Consider the following 21,142-nt stretch of genomic DNA (forward strand, 5'->3'; position numbering starts at 1 on the left):
CAGATTGATGATAAGGATAAGTGGTATAAATGCAAATACATTAAAATCAAAGCACAGGGCAGCTCGGGTGGCTCAGCGATTTAGCACCACCTTCAGCCCAGGGCCTGATCCTGGAGACCCTGGATAGAGTCCCACATCTGGCTCCCTGCATGGAGCCTGCTTCTCCCTCTGCCTATGTCTCTGCCTCTCTCTCTCTGTGTCTCTCATGAATAAATAAATATAATCTTCAAAAAAAATCAAAACACGGTCCTTAAATGTGTTTAGAAATGGCATTTGCTTTACTCTCCAGGTCTCAAAGGATAGACTTAATTATTCCCATTCAGTATGTAGTAATGTTTTAAAAAATTAGTCTCTCAGGTTATACTTGATGTCAATGCCAGTAAAATCCCCTCAGAATTATTTAAAATATTTAAACCATTCTCTACCCGTGACAGAAATATTATCACTGGCCTGTCAGTAGAAATATTTTTCTAAACAACCATAAGAATAGTTTTATATCTGGATCTACTTTAAAAATCAGCACCAGACAATCAACTAGCTTTTAGAAAACTCTTATCAGGGAAATCCAGGTGAGCAAGTATATAAGACATATTTTTGTTGTTGTTGGAAATATTAACCCCCAGAAACATTTCTTTAAGTTCTTTAAGCTTTTTGTGTTGCAATTCTTATTTTTCAATCTTTTAAGTTCTTTTAAGTCTCTCCTTAAATGTAAAGTCTATTGTCTAAAAATTAGACAAATGACTATAATTCATTTGTCTCACTTCTGAATTTAAGAGAAGCCTAAATTTACCAAAAATAAATAAGGTGTAATTTTATAGTAATAACAGGAAACATTAACAGTATTTTTGAAACCTCTTTAAGTAATATGGTTTGCAATATAACTTACAATTTAGCAGATGAAATAGATTAGCCTCTATAATGAAATGATGTTTAAACTGTTTGTGTTGAACATTTCCAACCAATCATATGAGAAAGTAATATACAGTTAACCCTTGAACAACGTGGGTGCAAACAATGCTGACCCCATGTATAATTAAAAATCCACATATAACTTTTGACCCCCAAATCTTAACTTCTATTCATTGTAGTTAACGAGAAGCCTTTTTGACAACATAAATTGTCAATTAGTACCTATTTTATATGTTATACTGTATTATTACAACAAAGTCAGCTGGAAAAAAGAAAATGCTATTAGGAAAATCATAAGGAAGAGAAAACATGTTTACAGCACTATATCATACAGGAAAAAAAAAGCCCATAGTTAAGTGGATGTGCACAGTTCAAGTCTGTGCTGTTCAAAGGTCACCTGTAATTTTAAGCCATTCTTTTAAACTTTGACGTAATTTGAGGGAACTTTCCAATTTCTCTTCTGGTTCTTGGAGAAATAAAATATCAATGTAAATCTTACTTCCGTCTGACTGATTATAATCAACTGGGAAAACTGAAGGAAATCTTACTATGTAACTTCAAGCTGGCAAATGTAAGGCATTTAATGAAAAAATTATTCAAATTATACTTATATAGATTTTAAATATTCATTTTTAGACTTCAGGTTGCCAAGAGTAAGTGATTTAATTAAAAACTAATTCAAATTATAGAGACTTCAAATGTTCATTTTTAGAATATTGCTCCTAAAGGAATCAATCCAAAATAGTCTGAGATTTAACAGTTAATAATATTTTCAGGAAGGCAAAAGAGAAGAGATCTTTTTACATGTCCAAAATGCCTTTCCTCTGTTCCTGGAATATGGACAAGTGTTATGGACAAGGAATATCCGGAAAACTATCAATGTGGAAAGGTCCAGAGGATCAATTGATCATCTTCTAAGAAAGTATGTAGCACAGAGCAGGCATTTAGTAAATACCAGGTCCATGAACAAATGATTCTCGAATTAACTAAAATAAACAACACTAGGTTTAAATAAAGCATTCTTCAATAAACTAGAACTCTATCAATAAGGAAAAATGTAAGGGATAGATCATTGACATTTTAAAAGTATGCTCAAAGTTTAATAAATTATAGAAGCTTAAAGTATCAAGGAAACACTTGACACTGTTGAAAGAATAAAACTTGGTACCATAGAATCATTGCTTTACATAGAAACATGTTTCCTTAAGAATACATTACCACAAGATGTGAATATATTTCTGAATGACTCAAGATACATGCAAGATTGTCAGCAAATTATTATTATTTATAATCATGAATGTCATTATCACAGAGATGGAGCAGATACGTCCTCAATACACCCATTATGATGTTATCCACAATAAAACTGTGAAGTGCAGAAAACAGTCATTAGATCCCCAATGATTATTGTGGGCTAATAAGTTATAAAACATAGCATGTCTTTGAATTTATTTAATAAAAGTTTTGTATTCTGATTATAAAAGCAATATTCATGGTAGAGAATTTCAAATAGAGGAAAATATAAAGAAAAAGTGACCTATAAGTCCCATTGCACAGAGAAAACCAGTATTAACATTTTAATGTGTTTCTGTGCTGTCTTTCCTTTATATTCATAGTAGGTATTTATTTGGAAAATTAGTATTATTCTGTGTATGAATATTATATTTTATGTTTCACATGTTTTATTATGTCAATTTTATCATTGTAGTGAATAGGAAATAATGATTGCACAATATACCATCATATGGTTGCTTCACACTTAGCTGATCAGACTGAACAAATGTTTACCACTTAGGTGTTTTCAATTTTTCACTATTAAAAATAACTTTACAGTGGACATCATTATATGTAAGTCTTTAACTGGGATTCTAATTATTTCTTTCTGTTAGATTTGTAGTTACTAGTCACAGGGTATGAATAGTTAAGAGTTTTGTTAACCTATAACCAAATTATTTTCCAATGATGGCACCAATTTATACTTCTATGAGGCATGCATTTCAGTTCCCATCTCACTGTATGTTAGACAATATAAATCATTTCTTTTTTAAAAAATTATATTTTGAAAAAAATAATAAAAATAAAAATAAAATAAACATTCTATTTTGATAAGGAAAATAAATTTCCCCACCTAATTTAAAATGATATTTCTGATTAGTAATGAAATAAAGCATTTTTATTTTGTGAAAATTGTATTTCTTTTGAGATTTTTCTATTCCTTTCCTTTATATTTTTTCTAGTGATTATTCCTACTGATTTCTATAAGGTATTTCTAGAATAAAACTATAAAACTATAGAAGTATTATCATATTTATTGCAATAATTTTCCAGTTTGCATTTCATATTTGATTTTACTCATGACATTTTTGATATATAGTTAGATAATTGAATTTATCAATTTTTAATCCTTAAGATTTCTCCAATTTCTTCTGATAACATTTAAATTTCTTATGCATATATGAATAACTTTGCATACATTGTATGCATAAATGGTATCATAAATGTCCTAGAATATTTTTAATACAGCCCTTTTTTTTCTTTTCCATCTTTCTCTCTCTCCCGTCTGCTTCCCCTTCCCAACACCCAGAGTTTTAAGTACCTCGAAATAGCACTATTTTTCACCCAAAGCATTTTATTTTTAAATGTATATTCTCTTATCATTGGTGACAGTAAATTGCTAAGAATTTACAAATGAAAATAGTCTTTTAAAAATTTTTTATGGTGATAAATATAAATAATAACATTTTAATCATATTTAAGTATACAGATTAGTGGCATTAAATGCATTTATATTTTGCAGCCATCATCACTATTTCCAGAACTCTTTTACCTTGCCAAAATGAAACTCCAAACATATTAAACAAAAACCACCCATTTTCTCCCTCTTGCTGACCTATCATTCTACTTCCTGTCTCTCTGAATTTGATGACTTTAATTCATGTAAGTGGAATCATACAGCATTGGTTCTTTTGTGTCTAGTGTTATTTCACTTAGCATGACATCTTCAAGGTTCACCCATATTTTAACATGTGTCAGAATTTCATTCCTTTTTAAGGTTGAATAATATTTCATTGTATATATATATATATATATCACATTTTGTTCATCCTTTCATTCATCAAGGGACATTGAGTTGTTTAGAATTTTGGCTACTGTGAATAATGCTGCTTTGAACATGATTGTATGAAATAGTTTTCTCAACATCATTGTTAATCAGTATATATATAATCATTGAAATTATTTGAAGACACTGGTACTAATAGCTGATACTTAAATTATGAATCATCTTTACCTAACCCATATAGAGGAGTTTTGCACTGAATATTCCTCTTAAGATCTCAAAAGCCTTCCCTGTGCATATAATTTTTCTTGAAAATATGCTAGAAAAATGTTAAAAGAGTAGCTCCCTACATAATAACTTCAGGAGATTGATACAGTCCAGAATTGGGCATGTGCCAAATCCATATAACATGTGAAGGCCTTATAGAATTCGTCCTTCTGAACTTAGCTTAGCAGTCAAATTGGACATATTATAAATTAGTACCTAATTTCTCCACAATTGTTTTCTCAACAGGGAAGTAAGGAATGGCTGAAGAAAATCATACCCTGAAAAGTGAGTTTATCCTCACAGGATTTACAGATCACCCAGAGTTGAAGACCCTTCTGTTTGTGGTGTTCTTTGCCATCTATCTCATCACCATGGTGGGGAATCTGGGCCTGGTGGTACTGATATCAAAAGAGCATCATCTTCACATGCCCATGTACATCTTTCTGGGCAACCTGGCTCTTGTGGATTCTTGCTGTGCATCGGCCATTACTCCCAAGATGTTAGAGAACTTCTTTTCTGAGAACAGGATGGTTTCCCTCTATGAGTGCATGGGACAATTTTATTTTCTTTGCACTGTTGAAACTGCAGACTGCTTTCTCCTGGCAGCAATGGCCTATGACCGCTATGTGGCCATCTGCAGCCCACTGCAGTACCACACCATGATGTCGAAGAAGCTCTGCCTTCAGATGACCACAGGGGCCTACATAGCAGGAAACCTGCATTCCATGATTCACGTAGGGCTTCTCCTTAGGCTAACTTTCTGTGGGTCTCATCAAATTAATCACTTTTACTGTGATATTCTTCCTTTATACAGACTCTCCTGTATTGATCCTTATGTCAATGAACTAGTACTATTTATTTTTTCAGGATCCATCCAAGTCTTCACCATAGGCAGCGTATTAATATCTTACTTCTACATTCTCTTTACTATTTTCAAAATGAAATCCAAAGAAGGAAGGGTCAAAGCATTTTCCACCTGTGCATCTCACTTTTTGTCTGTTTCATTGTTCTATGGATCTCTTTTTTTCATGTACATTAGACCAAATTTGCTTGAACAAGGGGATAAAGATATCCCAGCTGCTATTTTGTTTACAATAGTAGTTCCCTTACTAAATCCTTTTATTTATAGCCTGAGAAATAAAGAAGTAATAACTGTCCTGAGAAAAATTTTGAGGAAAAAAAAATCTCATGAAAGTTGGAAACAAATGATATCGACTGTAGCTTAGTGATTTAAAAGTGGAAAATTCTTCCAAGTGAAAATACACAGAAAAAAATGCACAAGTTATATATAAAATATATCATAATAAAATCAATTGAGGAAGCAATACATATGGGAAAAAATATACAGGAAAGAGAAAACTGTGCTAAATCTTAATTCAAAATAACAAAAATCAAAACCAAACTTGTAAATTCCTTCAAGAAACAGCTTAGAATGTTGCCAAGCTCATGGACTGTGTCTGCATCAGGGGGATTGGGATTATCAGCTCCAAAAAGGAAAACAACAAAATTATCAGTTACACATATAAAGGAGAATTCTATTTAGCATTTACAGCCAGTCAGCTTTAACAGCTTAGAGCATGAGCACTCCAGTTAGGCTGAAGATTTTAAGGGGATATGAACACTCAAACAGTGAAATCCCTCACAACCATGGGAGACAAAGTCGAAGCAAGTAAATTTTGAGGATGCAGTTTTAATAGCATTGTGGGAGACACTATTGTTAAGACAGAGGTAGTAAGAAAGTGAAGGTGTCAAATAAAAGTGAGTAGTATATTCCCAAGTTAAGGTTCCAATGGAGTTGCATAATTACACACAGAATGTCAACTTCAAGAGTAGTTATCTTCAGAGAGAGTTATTTACTCCCAAATGTACACTCATAAAGATGCTATAACATAAAGCCCCAGGCAAGTAATTAAACTTCACGTGAGATTCAAAGAGCCTCTATTGTCAGTTAGCTAAACTAAACAACTCTATCCTCCATCTTGAGAGGTGAGGAAAGGGTCCAATAATGAGGACAATACTATGTCATATACAGACATGAAGGTATGATTGTTGAACTGTGGGTAGGGCTTATGTATAATAATTACTTATTTTTTCTTCTCACCACTGCAAAACCTGAAGTTGTGGAATGTAAGTGGAATTAAATGATTTTATTTGTTTATTTTCAAGAATTTAATGATTTTAATGTGGCAAAATGAAAGAATTACTTTTCATTTATTTATTCAACATAGGTTTCCCGAGAACTTGCTAAGTGCAAGCACTACTCTTGGTGCTAGGATATATCAGTTAACAAAATACCAGCTTTTTAATCTGCTTAAATAATAGAACATTGTCATGATTTTAATGACTAACTCCTGGGGATCCCTGGGTGGTGCAGCGGTTTAGCGCCTGCCTTTGGCCCAGGGCGCGATCCTGGAGACCCGGGATCGAATCCCACGTCAGGCTCCGGGTGCATGAAGCCTGCTTCTCCCTTTGCCTATGTCTCTGCCTCTCTCTCTCTCTCTCTCTCTCTCTCTCTCTCTCTGTGACTATCATAAATAAATAAAAATTTAAAAAAACTTTAAAAAATAATAATGACTAACTCCTGGATGAAGAAGGTCCAATACTGAAAAGAAAAATGAGTGAAGTAAGTCAGTCGGAGAAGGACAAACATTATATGTTCTCATTCATTTGGGGAATATAAATAATAGTGAAAGGGAAAATAAGGGAAGGGAGAAGAAATGTGTGGGAAATATCAGAAAGGGAGACAGAACGTAAAGACTGCTAACTCTGGGAAACGAACTAGGGGTGGTAGAAGGGGAGGAGGGCGGGGGGTGGGAGTGAATGGGTGACGGGCACTGGGTGTTATTCTGTATGTTAGTAAATTGAACACCAATAAAAAAAATAAAGAAAAAAAAAAAAAAGAAAAATGCCCTCTTCTACATCTTCTCTTGATGCTCTGAGGTCACATCTAAATTCCCAAAAGGCAATTGTCAAGATGCAGCTCTGGTCCAGGCTAGCCAGCCACTTAAGCTGACTTCACATGGAAAGTCAACATGCTGAGTTTATTTAGAAAAAGTTGTGGGAACATAGTATTTAGTATTTCCAACCCCCTAACTCATGAATACAAACTTATCATCACTTCATTTCTATTTGTGACCTTCAAAAAAATCTAACCTAGCTAATACCATGTAATTAGACATTCCAAGATTTGAAATGGAGACATATCTTGGTTATTATTTATTTATTTATTTATTTATTTATTTATTTATTTATTTTAGAGAGAGCACAAGTGGAGGAAGAAGTGGAGGGGGAGGGAGAAAGAATCTCAAGTGGACTCTGCACTGAGTTTGGAGCCCGGTTTGGGGCTCAGTTTCACAACCCTGAGATCATGACATGAGCCCCAACCAAGAGCTGAAGGCTCAACAGACTGAGCCACCCAGGTGTCCCTGGTTGTTTCTAATATTAATGCCATAAATTTAGGATTTGCCTAACCCTACCCCCATCCTTCCTTAACTGCACTTAAATGTACAGGTACTTGTCTGATACCATGGCATTGATGATAGATGTCATGCTACAGATAGAGCTCTGTCCCTGCTATATTTTTCTGAGATATTCAATCCTCTCTGACTTTCTGGTTATCTCTTGGTGCCACTATCAGTTTTGATTTCTGCATTCACAACTAGTTCCCAGGCTAGATATGGAAGCATGATTGCAGCTAAAACACATACTATTTAACTCCTGTCAAGTCTGCTATCTTGGTCTCTCTTGCTCTTTCTCAATGCCAATTTCTAAGTGAATTCTCTTGACCATCTCCTCTAGGATATTCAAGAAGAGGGAAATACTGGTATTTGGTAATTGACATATACCAGCACCTAGCTGAAGAAAAGGTCCACAAAAAAGGCTGAAGGGCATCATTTTTGCACTTCTGATGACACGCAGTTTAGATTCAATGCAAGCTTTTGGATGTTTTCATGAGTCTCTCTGGAAGATTCCTTTTGCCATATTTCTCCAAACTTCAATGAACATTCTACTGTCTCCCCATCTCATTCCCAGAACACGCCCCTGGGAATATAAGTCACAGAGCCCTATCTCAGCAAACTCCAATTATTTCCTTCTGATTTTCCTTTTATCCCCCAACTCACTACATCATTATTTCTAGGGTGATACCTACCTCTTATCTTATTATAAATGCTTCCCAAATCTCCTTTTATGAAATAAATTTTGACTTTGGAACAGTTCTTAAAAGTGAGGCTTTCTCAACCTGTTCTTCTTGTCTGGATTTTCAGTTATGTTTAGGGAATAAAGCAAGTGATATTAACATTGTTGTGCTCTGATCTTTCTTTAAGCTATAACTCTGAACTGCGCAAGCTACTGTCTGAAATGTTAGAAATGACCACTGGGTAAAACAGAATCACAGACTGTTTTCTTCTAAGTACTGTTGGACATAGGAAGAAAAGTCTCATAAAAATTAATCCTTTTAAAATCTTGACCACTATTCCACAGTAAGTGGAGAAAAGAGATTTATTTAGGACTTTATCTTGAATAATAAAACTTATAGAAATAAATGTTATCTTACACTTAACTAAAATTTAATTAGGATCACAAATGTATACTAATTTACAAACAATGAATCAAATGTCAAATGTTTTTCTTGGCTTTACTTTCCAGAAGAATAAAGCATGATAACTAGATACAACATTACTTAACTTTTGAATTCAAGGAACAATAGTAATAAGTACTGATAATGGAGCAATTTTGTAAAATGTCCAAAGTCTCTACCAATTCTCCCAAGGGTCTCTCCTAATTCTTATTTGCACAAATTCTTATCCATTGAATTTGTTTTTATTTTTCTCATTTATTATTCACTTTTTAATTGTCCTAACTCTAACCAGGTCCTATTTGTCATTGAGACTTTACATTTCTTTCAAGGAGTTCTCCAACTCATTCATCAACTTTATGAGGTCTATCACATCTTTCTCAAGATGGTTTCACACTGAATTTGAATAATGTTTATTGCATCGAGTGTCAGCGACTAATATGTTGGCACAATGGATGAGAAGACGGTAGTGTTAAGCAGGGATAAATGTTTAAAGGGAAATTAATTCTTAAGAAGTTAGTTCAATCAGGAATATTGAATAAGACAAGTCTTACTTCCCTGAGGAAGCACTGTCACTTCAGAGACTTACGAATTGATACTATGATAACAAGAAATTCTGTGTTGGTTCATCAGTTAATATTGAAATGTGACCTCATTGTGTATACAAAGATTAACATTTGAGCTAATTTGTAGGTATTTTTAATGGTGGCAATACTTTCTTTTCACATTTTGATTATTGGGGATTTACCTGAATATGCCATTTCCTGTTACCAGGCTGAACTTAATTATGTGAGTTTCCAGAGCTTGGTGACATGGAGAATATTTATTTTATACATACACTATTATGCATGTCATTTATCTCCCCTTTATAGACCATTCCTTTTTAGGATTATATTAGTCCTCATTTACTACCCATTTCCAGCCCAGAAAAATTACTCTGAAGTTGGCAATGCTTGCCGGTGCAGGTCTGCTTTATCACTGAACCAATTTCACCATATGATTTTAAATATTGGTTCATAAGTGATGCTGACTGAGCATCAGAGAAGTAAAATGTAATAGCTACAGCCCATTCAACTCTAGAAATCACACTTACTATTAAAACTTTAATTCAGTTTAATATCATAACTCTCAGGTTATATTTATAATCTGTCAGGAAGGGACTATATTTGGACTATGTGCAGGGGAGAAAAACCCTGCATTTTAGTAGATAATTGTTCCTACATTGGACCAAATAAAATATCTCGTTGCATAACTGAATATTTACTAAGATGTCTGTAGCACCAGCTCTGGATACATAAGGTAGGAAAGGAAGTATGCTGTGATGCAAAACAATATGAATATACAATATAGCATAGTAACTATATTTATTCCTAAATACTTTATCTGTTTACACTTAATAGATCTAGTCATATCATAGTGCCATCTTCTATAGCTCATAAGACATAAATAGAAGAAGTTCTAATTTACTATAAACATTTACGTTGTACTGGTATCATCAAAAATTTACTAATACTCTATGGATCTTGTAGTTAATGGATAAATGCCTTCCAAAACTTCAGAAAACTTAATTTTAAAGATAATCTTAAAAATACAGAAAACGACTTTATGCTACATATGTTTTAAAATATTTTAAGACAATATGTTTTAAAAAATATTTCATAAGAAAACACTTCCTGGTTCACTATTCAAACTCTTAAAAATCAAGCACATCTTATGGATATTAAACAGACAATAAAGAAATATTATGAACAACTTTATGTGCACACATTTGATGATCTAGATGAAATGGATCAATTCCATGAAGCACACAGTCTGCCAAAACTCACACATAAAGAAATCATCAGGAAGAGTAAAGATGAAAGAGTAGTAGGGGGACCCTGGACTTGTCTTGTCCCTGGAACACAGCTAGGTTGACATCAAATCATTTTGAACAGATAGGAAATTGATCTGAGGATTAAGAGAACAACCTGCACAATTAGAGGGAGAGAATGTGGCCGGCATGGGGTGCAGATATGTGAACTGGGGTAGAGAAAAGCTGAGGTGTCACAGAACAGAGGAAGCCCTTTTTGTGGAGAGAAGACAGAAAGAGAAGGGAAGGGAAATAGGGCGACACATCAGATTCCTGCAAGAAAAACACTCTCATAAAAGCATTGACTGAGGAATCAAGAGAAATGGACTGTCACACATTTTTGCAAATAGTGGAGCTCAAATTCTGAGGTTTCAGAAATCTGTGCCATTCACTGGAGTCAAGCTGGGTGAGCAGTGGTGCTCCTGGGGTGAAGGAAGGTGGAGACTTGGGAGTTGACAGTGGATAGCATTGTATGGAGATGCCCTGGGTTGCACCAAGAGAGAATGTTCCCCTTCCTGGAGTACATTTGCAAGAAGGTATATTGATTGCCTCTCCAAGGACATAAGGCTCTCTGGGCACCATTGAGCGGCTCGTCAACAGCAGGAGACAGAAGTGTATACAGAGGGCAAGATAACCTGGCCAAAGCTTTTTGCTGTGTTACACCATTAACTCCAGGCACCTGTGTGGCTGTGTGACTGCTTTTCTGGGACAGTACAGCACCACACACAGTGCTTCAAGGCTCTCCTCTGGAGGAAGGGAGCAGGTCTGTGCCTTGTCAGGCAGGTCCTTTAAGATGTGGAGTTTTGAATCCTAGCCACACCAGATATAAAACACAGAACTGAGGCACTCAGCATGCCAACAGCCTGGGCACAGGCAGGTTGGGGGCAGGGATCTGATGAAAGCCTGGGACATGGGAGGGGAGATTGTTCACTTTTCTGTGAGAGTTCCTAAACAGCCAGGGAGCAAGCTCCTCTCCCGGGGAGGGGGGGGGGCATGAGAGAGCTGGATGATGCCCTCCCCCCAACAACAACCAAGACTGTTGGACTTCAGTGATCAAAACAGTGTCCCCAGGGGAGACTGGAGCTAGTTACACTCACACCCCCACACACACCGAGCCCTGCAGGGGCATCTTTCCCAGAGCAGGTCTGACTATGAGCCAGTGCAGCAGACCTGGCCCTCAGAAAACCAGCACATGCCCCCTACATGTACCAAGTCTGTTGTTCATAGAATGCTCCAAAGCAACAGCTTCCATTCTGGTGGAAATAGGACCAGGCTTTCTTTTTTTCTTTTCTCTTCTTTTGAATCAGGCTTTATTGTTCATTTGTTTGTTTGTTTGTTTGTTTCATTTACTTTTCTCATTTTGGGATTAGATTTCTTCTTTCTTTTTTTTTCCTTTGGAATCAGGCTTATGGTTTTCTGTTTGTCTGTTTGTTTGAGGGTTTTTTAGTTCCTTTTCCTTTTCTCCTTTTTGAATCAGGCCTTCCTTTTTCCAGGTTTATTTTGACAGACAAATCAAAGCACATCTAGTTAAAGGTCCAAAAACTCCCCACTGCAAACAAGGAGGAACTCTGCTGAGGACATATCTGTGTAAAAGAGCAGACAAAACATGCCAGCAGAGAGCACGCAGCATACACCAGAACACTCCCTGAAGCACCAGGTCTTGGACAGAGCAGGACACCTTCTTAATATAGCATTACACTTAGGAGCAGGAAACATAACAAGCTTTCATAACTCACAAACGACAGAAAACTAGACAAAATGACAAGACAGAGGAATTCTCCCCAAAAGAAAGACCAGGAAGAAATCACAGCCAAGGATTTGCTCAACAGATATAAGCAATATTTTCAAACAAGAATTTAGAAACAGTCATAAAAGTACTAGCTGCACTTGAAAAAAGCATGGAGGACACCAGAGAAACACTTGCTGTGGAAATAAAAGATGTAAAAACTAGTGAGGCCGAAATAAAACATATTATAACTAAGATGCAAAGCCGAATGGTTGTGAAGATGGAAATGAAGATGGAAAGCACAGAGGAATAAATAAATGATACAGAAGATAAAATTATGGAAAATAATGAAGCTGAACTGGACAGAGAAAGAAAACTATTAGATCATGAATAGAGACTCAGAGACTTCAGCAATTCCATCAAGCGCAATAAAATCCATATCATAGAAGTCCCAGAAGAAAGAGGGCAGAAGGATTATTTGAACTAATTATAGCTGAGAACTTCTCTAACCCAAGGAACGAAACAGGCATCCAAATCCAAAAGGCACAGAGAACTCCCCTCAAAATCAACAAGAACAGATCAACACCAAGATATATCATAGTGAAACTTGCAAAATACAGAGAATTCTGAAAGCAGCCAGGAACAAAAGGTCCTTAACCTACAAGTGTAGACACATAAGGTTAGCAGCAGACCTGTCCACAGAAGCATAGCAGACCAGAAGAGAGTGGCATGATGTATTCAAACATGTTAAATGGGAAAACTATGTGTCCAAGTATACTTGGCAGCAAGGCTGTCATTCAGGATAGAAGGAGAGATAAAGAGTTTCAGAGACAAGAAAAAAACTAAAGGAGTTTGTGAACACTAAACCAACTCTGCAAGAAATATTAAAGGGGACATTTTGAGCAGTAGAGACCAAAAGCAACAAAGACCAGAAAGAAACAGAGATGATCTACAGGAACATTGACTTCACAGGTAATGTGATGGCACTAAATTCATATATATCAATAATTACTCTGAATGTAAGTAGCACTCTGAATGATCATGAGATCGAGCCCTGCATCAGGCTCCACACTCAGCACAGAGTCTGCTTGAGATTCTCTTTCCTTCTCCCTCTGCCTCCCCTCAACTTGTGCCCTAAAATAAATAAATAAATAAAGTCTTAAAAACAAAAGACATAGGGTATCAGAATGGATTAAAAACACAAAACTCATTAATATGTTTACAAGAGACTCATCTTAGACCCAAGACATCTCCAGATTGAAAGTCAGCGGGCGAAGAACAATTTATCATGCTAACAGACATCAAAGGAAAGCTGAAGTAGCCATAATTATATCAGACAAACTAAATTTTAAAACAAAGACTATAAGAAGAGATGAAGAAGGGCACTATATCATAATAAAGGGGTCTATCCAACAAGTAATCTAACAATTGTAAATATGCCCCTATCTTGGGATTGGCCAAATATATAAATTAATTATTAACTTTAAAAACCTCATTGATAATACTACAATAATATTAAGGGACTTTTACAGCAATGGACAGATCATCTAAGTAGAAAATCAATAAGGAAACAATGATTTGGAATGACACACTGGACCAGATGATCTTAACAGATATATTTAAAACATTTCATCCTAAATAGCAGAATAACACATTCTTTTCACATGCACATGGAACATTCTCCAGGATAGATCACATACTCGGTCACAAATGAGGCCTCGATCAGTACAGAAAGACTTGAAGTCAACCACAAGAAAAAAATTGGAAAGACCACAAATACATGGAGGTTAAAGAACATCCAATTAAAGAATGAATGGGTCAACCAGGAAATTAAAGAAAAATAAAAAAATATATGGAAGCAAATGAAAATGAAAACACTACTGTTCAAAACCTTTGGAACGCAGCAAAGGCAGTCATTAAGAGGGAAGTATATAGTAATACAAGCCTTCCTCGAGAAGTAAGAAAAATCTCAAATACGCAACTAACCTTACATCTAACAGACCTGGAAAAAAAATAGCAAATAAAACCTAAATCCAACAGAATGATGGAAATATAAAGATTAGAGAAGAAATAAATGAGGTAGAAATTTTAAAAAGAACAGATCAACGAAACTAGGAGCGGTTCTTTGAGAGAATTAACAAAATTGATAAAACCCCTAGCCAGATTTATCAAAAAGAGAAAGGCAAAATCGCAAATGAAAGAGGAAAGACCACAACCAACATCTCAGAAATATGAACAATTATAATAGGGTAGTATTAATAATTAAATGTCAAAAAAAAGACAATCTGGAAAAAATGGATAAATCCCTAGAAACATATAAACTACCAAAACTGAAACAGAAAGAAATAGAAAATTTGAACAGACCCATAACCAGCAAAGAAATTGAATTTGCTGATTACTGATTTGAATCAGTAATCAAATATCTCCAAATAAACTAGAGTCCAGGACCAGATGACTTCTTAGGGGAATTCTACTAAACATTTAAAGAAGAATTAATGCCTAATCTTTATGAAACTCTTCCAAAAAATAGGGGTAGAAGGAAACCTTCCAAACTCATTCTATGAGGCCAGCATTACCTTGATTCCAAAACCATACAAAGACCCCACTAAAAACAGGAATTACAGACCAATAATCCTGATGAACATGGATGCAAAAGTTCTCAACAAGGGGCACCTGGGTGGCTCAGTGGTCGCATCTGCCTTTGGCTTAGGTCGTGATCCTGAGTCCTAGGATCGAGTCCCACATCAGGCTCCCCACAGGGAGTCTGCTTCTCCCTCTGCCTCTGTCTCTGCCTCTCTCTCTCTCTCTCATGAATAAATAAATAAAATCTTAAAAAAAAAAGTTCTCAACAAGATAATAGCAAATTGAATCGATGCAGAAAAAACATTTAACAAAGTACAACATCCATTCTTGATAAAAACCCTCAAGAAAGTAGGGATAGAAGGAACATACCTTGACATCATAAAAGCCATATATAAGACCTCGATATCATCCTCAATGGGGAAAAACTTAGAGCTTTTCCCCTAAGGTAAGGAACATGATAGGCATGTTCACTCTCACCACTGTTGTTCAACATAGCACTAGAAGTCCTAGCCTCAGCAATCAGACAACAAGAAGAAATAAAAGGCATCCAAATCAGTAAGGAAGAAGTCAAACTTTCATTCTTTGTAGACAACATGACACTCTGTGTAGAAAATGGAGAAAAGACTCCACCAAAAAATTGCTAGAACTGATACATGAATTCAGCAAAGTCACAGGATATAAAATCAACTTACAGAAATCTGTTGCATTTCTATATACTAATAATGAAACAACAGAAAGAGAAATCAAAAGTTCCATCCCATTTACAACTGACCAGAAACCATATGATACCTAGGAATAAACCAACCAAAGAGGTAAAAGATCTATACTCTGAAAACTGTAGAACACTTATGAAAGAAATTGAAGAAGACACAAATAAATGGAAAAGCATTCTATGCTCATGGATTGGAAGAACAAATATTGTTAAAATGTCTCCACTACCCAAAGCAATCTACACATTCAGTGCAATCCCTATCAAAATACCACCAGCATTTTTCACAGAGCTAGAAAAAAAACGATTCTAAAATTTATACAGAATCAGAAAAGACCCTGAGTAGCCAAAGTCATGTTGAAAAAGAAAGCCAAAGCTGGAGGAATCATAATTCTGGACTTCAAACTATATTACAAAGCTGTAATCATGAAGACAGTATGGTACGAGCACAAAAACGGATCAATGGAACAGACTAGAAAATCCAGAAATGGACCTATGATCAACTATCTTTGACAAAGCAGGAAAGAATATCCAATGGAAAAAGACAGTCTCTTCAAAAAATAGTGTTGGGAGGGCAGCCCGGGTGGCTCAGTGGTTTAGCGCAGCCTTCAGCCCAGGGCCTGATCCTGGAAACCCAGATCAAGTCCCACGTTGGGCTCCCTGCATGAAGCCTGCTTCTCCCTCTGGCTGTGTCTCTGCCTCGCTCTCTCTCATTCTGTGTCTCTCATGAATAAGCAAATAAAATCTTTTAAAAAATAATGTTGGGAAAACTGGATAGCAACATGTAGAAAAGTCAAATTGGACCCCTTTCCTACATCATACACACAAAAAAATTCAAAATGGATGAAAGACCTAAATGTGAGATGGGAAACCATCAAAATCCTAAAGTAGAACATGGGCAGCAACCTCTTTGACATCAGTCATTCCAACTTCTTACTAGACACATTGCTGGGGACAAGGGAAACAAAAGCAAAAATGAACTATTAGGACTTCATCAAGACAAAAAGTTTCTGCACAGCAAAGGAAACAATCAACAAAAATAAAAAGCAACCTATGAAATAGAATATATTTATAAATGATATATTGGAAAAAAGGGCTAGTATCCAAAATCTATAAAAAATTTATCAAACTCAACACTCCAAAAATAATCTAGTTAAGAAATGGGCAGAAGACATGGACATTTCTCCAAAGAAAACATCCAGATAGCTAACAAACACATGAAAATATCCTCATCACTCATCATCAAGAAATTACAAATCAAAACCACAATGAGATACCACCTCACATCGGTCAGAATGCCTAAAATTGACAACTCACTAGGCAAAAGATGTTGGCAAGGATGTGGAGAAAGGAAAATCCTCTTACACCTTTGGTGGGAATGCAAGCTGGTGTAGCCACTCTGGAAAGCAATATGAAGGTTCCTCAAGAGTTAAAAATAGAGCTACCCTACAACCCAGGAATCACACTATAAGGTATTTACCCAAAGGATACAAAAATACTGAATCAAAGGGGCACATGCACCCCGATGTTCATAGTAGCATGATGAGCAACAGCCAAGTTATAAAAAGAACCCAAATCTCCATCGACTGATGAATGGCTAAAGAAGTGGTATACATATACAATGGAATCTCACTCAGCCATCAAAAAGAATGAAATCTTGCCATTTGCAATGATTTGGATGGAGCTAGAGTAAGTTATGCTAAATGAAACAAGTCAGTCAAAGACAAACACCATATGATTTCTTCCATATATGGAACTTAAGAAACAAAACAGGTGAATATAGAGGAAGTGAAAGAAAAATAAAATAAGACAAAAACAGAGAAGGAGGCAAACCATAAGACTCTCAACTATGGAGAACAAACTAAGGGTTGCTGGAGGGTGGGGGTTGGGGGATGGGCTATGTGAGGGACTGGGCATTAGGGAGAACCCTTGTGATGAGCATGGATTGTGATCTGGGCGTTATATGTAAGTGATGAATCACTAAATTCCACTCTTGAAACCAATACTACACTATATGTAACTTGAATTTAAATGAAACCTTGGGGGAAAAGATAAATCATCTGTATCTCGCAAGCAGACGTTTAATTTTTAAAGTTCAGCTTATCAGTTCTTTCTTTATGGATCATGCCATTGGGATTATATCTAAAAAGGCATTGCCAGCCCGAAGGCATCTAGATTTTCTCTTACGTTTGTTTAGAAATATAAAAGCAAATCCAGAAAAAAAGAGTTAAAAGGGTTGAGATGGCTGATGGTTGGGGAAGGCAGAAATTACAGTGAGGGTACTATTACAGTGAGGGTACAGTGAGGATGCTATTTTTCATTTTAAGCCACATAAAGTAATATGGTTTCCAAATTCTGCATACAAACCACTTTGACAAAAATCAAAGATAAATTTTAAAACATTAGTAACTGTGCATTACATTCAGCTTGAACATTTTGTTCCTTTCCACTGCCAGAGTCGATGGTATAAAACTAAGTTGGTATTTTTGAGGAAGGATATGTTCATTTAAAACATTTGCAATCCCAAGCTTCTTTTGGCTTCTATGTCCATCAAAAATATTAGAAACTCCCTGAGAAGATGCTTCCAGTACAAGAAGGGGTAAGAGAATATGCACCATATTTGCCAAGGCAAGACCCAAAGAGAAGGTGTGTGTTAACTGTTACATACAGGGAATGAAAGTATTGTTGGTAAAAGGCGAAAGATGAGGCTTCAGGTATCTAAGAAAGGTAAGAGTTTGTGATGTTCTTCCTGAAAAATGCCAGGGCTGGCCCAGGTAGAAAACAGACAGGGCCTGATCCAGCCACTGGCCCTATAAAATATTGCAACCACAGGATGTATTGGCCCCTGTGGGAGGAAATCTTCTTTACTATCTCACTGTGACTTATGCTTCCGTTGGGTTATTGTCATGTGGCCCTTAAACTCAGGAATTTAACACAACATAACCACTATAGTATCTCCCATGATTGCGGGGGGGTGGGGAATAAAGGAAGAGGGGGCGCTGACTGTGCTCACCTAGGCAAGTTCTCACTCTACTATCACACAGTTGCAGTCAGATGATGGCTGGGGCTGGAATCACCTTAAAGGCTTTTCCACTTGTGTGACCTGCCATGGTGCTGGCTCCCAGATGGAATCACAGTCAACATGGGGTGCCTCCTTGGGACCTGGTGTTACAGGTTGGATTGTACCCCCCTAAAAAGATTTGTTGATGTCCTAACTCTAAGTACCTCAGAATGTGACCTTACTTGGAAATGAGATCTTAAAGAGGTAATCCAGTTAAAATGAGGTCATTTGGGGGGCGCCTGGGTGGCTCAGTCAGTTAAGTGTCTGCCTTCCACGCAGGTCATGGTCTCAAAGTCATGGAATGGAGGCCTCGGCCCTCGGCAGGATACCTGCTCAGCAGAAAGTCAGCTTCTCCTTCTTCCCTCTGCCTCCACACCCCTCTCTTGTGCTCTCCAATAAATAAATAAAATCTTTTTTAGGGGCACCTGGGTGGCTCAGTGGTTGAGCGTTTGCCTTCGGCTCAGGTCATGATCCTGGGGTCCAGAAATTGAGTCCTACATCAGGCTCCCTGGAGGCAGTCTGCTTCTCCCTCTGCCTGTCTCTGCCTCTCTCTCTCTGCATCTCTCATAAATAAATAAAATCTTTTTAAAAAATATTTTCAAAACAAATGAGGTCATTTAGGTGGATTCTAATCCAATATGATCAGTGTTTTATGTCAAAAGAGAAATTTGGACACAGAGACAGATAAGCAGAAGGAAAATAATGCAGAGAGACACATGGAAAATATATGGAAAATATCATGTGAAGATGGAGGATTGGAGTGATTCTGCTCTGAGCCAAAGAATGTATAAAAATGCCAGCAAACCACCTGAAGCTTAGGAAGAGGCAAGGAATGATTCTTTGGTACAGGTTTCACAGGGAGTACGGCCCTGCCAACACCTTGATTTCAAGCTTCTAGACTCCAGACCTGTAAGATGATGATAAATTACTGTAGTTTTTAAGCTCCCCCCTTGTGACCTTTTGCCACGGCTATCCCAGAAAAAAAAAAACACACCTTTGTTTCCTCACAGCAAGACTACAGGGTTCCAAGGATGAATGTACCAAGGGAACAGGGCAGAGGGGCATGGCACTTTGAGGGTCTAGTGTCGGATGCCCCATGTGGGGCATGTGTGCTATCCTTCACCACTGACACAGTCACAGAGGTTTCCTCACATTGAAGGAGAGGGGACAGGGACCCCTTAATGGGAAAAAGCGTGAGCATGACATTGTAAGAAGGGCATGTGGAATGAGATATATAGTGTGTTGGCCACCCTGTTTACACAAATTATAAGAGTCCAGGAAAAATTGAGAAATATAATAGGGCAGGAGTGAGGAATCATCAAAGGCTAAGTTCAGAGACAGAATGTTAAGGACTGCTTGACTCACCTGTTCTATGTAAAATGTGTCTTCCCCTGTATAAATGTAAGATCGCTGTTTTGAAACAAAAAGGAAAGCAGTGGACTCTGAGTTTGGCTCTTCAGTTTCTGGGCTCCCTCACTTCTATCCCCCCAATAAGCCAAAATACTACGAGAGAGCTATATTGTCATCCCCATGGGACATGCAAGAAAATAAATCCCCATATGATTTAGTCCCCTGATCAGTATCCCACAGTCGTATCTGTGACCTGAACCCCAGGCTAACGACAAACCCACACTCGCACTCATCACCCAGGAAGTCATGAAAGATCCTCCAGGGGTTGCACTGAACTGTTTTAGTTTGGCCCAGGCAGTGGAGAAAAGCATAGTACTTTTAAAAAAGTAATTTCCAAGATTTAAAGACCAGGAGAATATTTATAAAAGCAAATTTCAACTTCTCTTGAAAAGCTGGGAGATATGGCCACAATTAGTTCTTTAGATGCCACCTGCCTGTCCCCTTTGAACATTTGAATGTGTAATTTTGTGTTACAAAATACTGCCTCTCATCAGACTTCATTATTTCAATGGTTATTACAGTGAAAACATTTGCCAACTTGCTATTATAAACTATAAAATACGCTTTTGAATAATTTCTCACTGTCTCAGCTCACTTTTTACAGCAAAAAATTTAAAAAGGAGAGAAGTAACCAAAAAGTCCCAGAAAGGGGCATTTGTCAATTCACTGATTATTTAATATATAGTCAGATATGTAGTGGGTGATTTAAAAAGCAAAAATAGGGATCCCTGGGTGGCGCAGCGGTTTGGCGCCTGCCTTTGGCCCAGGGCACGATCCTGGAGACCCGGGATCGAATCCCATGTCGGGCTCCCGGCGCATGGAGCCTGCTTCTCCCTCTGCCTGTGTCTCTGCCTCTCTCTCTCTCTGTGTGACTATCATAAATAAAAAAATAAATAAATAAATAAAAAGCAAAAATAACAGTAAATAAATAAGCAAAGTAAGTTTCTTTTTCAAAAGGAAAATTTCTCTGTGTGCCTCTCATAAATAAATAAAA

General features: G+C 36.7%; 1 protein-coding gene across 7 annotated transcripts in view; it reads left to right on the forward strand.

The window, feature by feature from the left end:
* Positions 1 to 6,402, forward strand: part of LOC112640631 (olfactory receptor 5K1) — a 29,109-nt gene extending 22,707 nt beyond the window's left edge. For all 7 annotated transcript variants that reach the window (XM_049105253.1, XM_035709997.2, XM_035710001.2 and 4 more), the window contains one exon: positions 4,481 to 6,402. In XM_049105253.1, coding sequence (XP_048961210.1) covers positions 4,492 to 5,460 — 969 coding nt within the window. In that variant the 5' untranslated portion in view covers positions 4,481 to 4,491 and the 3' untranslated portion in view covers positions 5,461 to 6,402. The remainder of the gene's footprint in view (positions 1 to 4,480) is intronic.
* Positions 6,403 to 21,142: the final 14,740 nt, after the last annotated feature.

The sequence above is a fragment of the Canis lupus genome, chromosome 33 (genome assembly GCF_003254725.2).
Source record: "Canis lupus dingo isolate Sandy chromosome 33, ASM325472v2, whole genome shotgun sequence".
In the NCBI taxonomy this organism is placed as follows: Eukaryota; Metazoa; Chordata; class Mammalia; order Carnivora; family Canidae; genus Canis; species Canis lupus.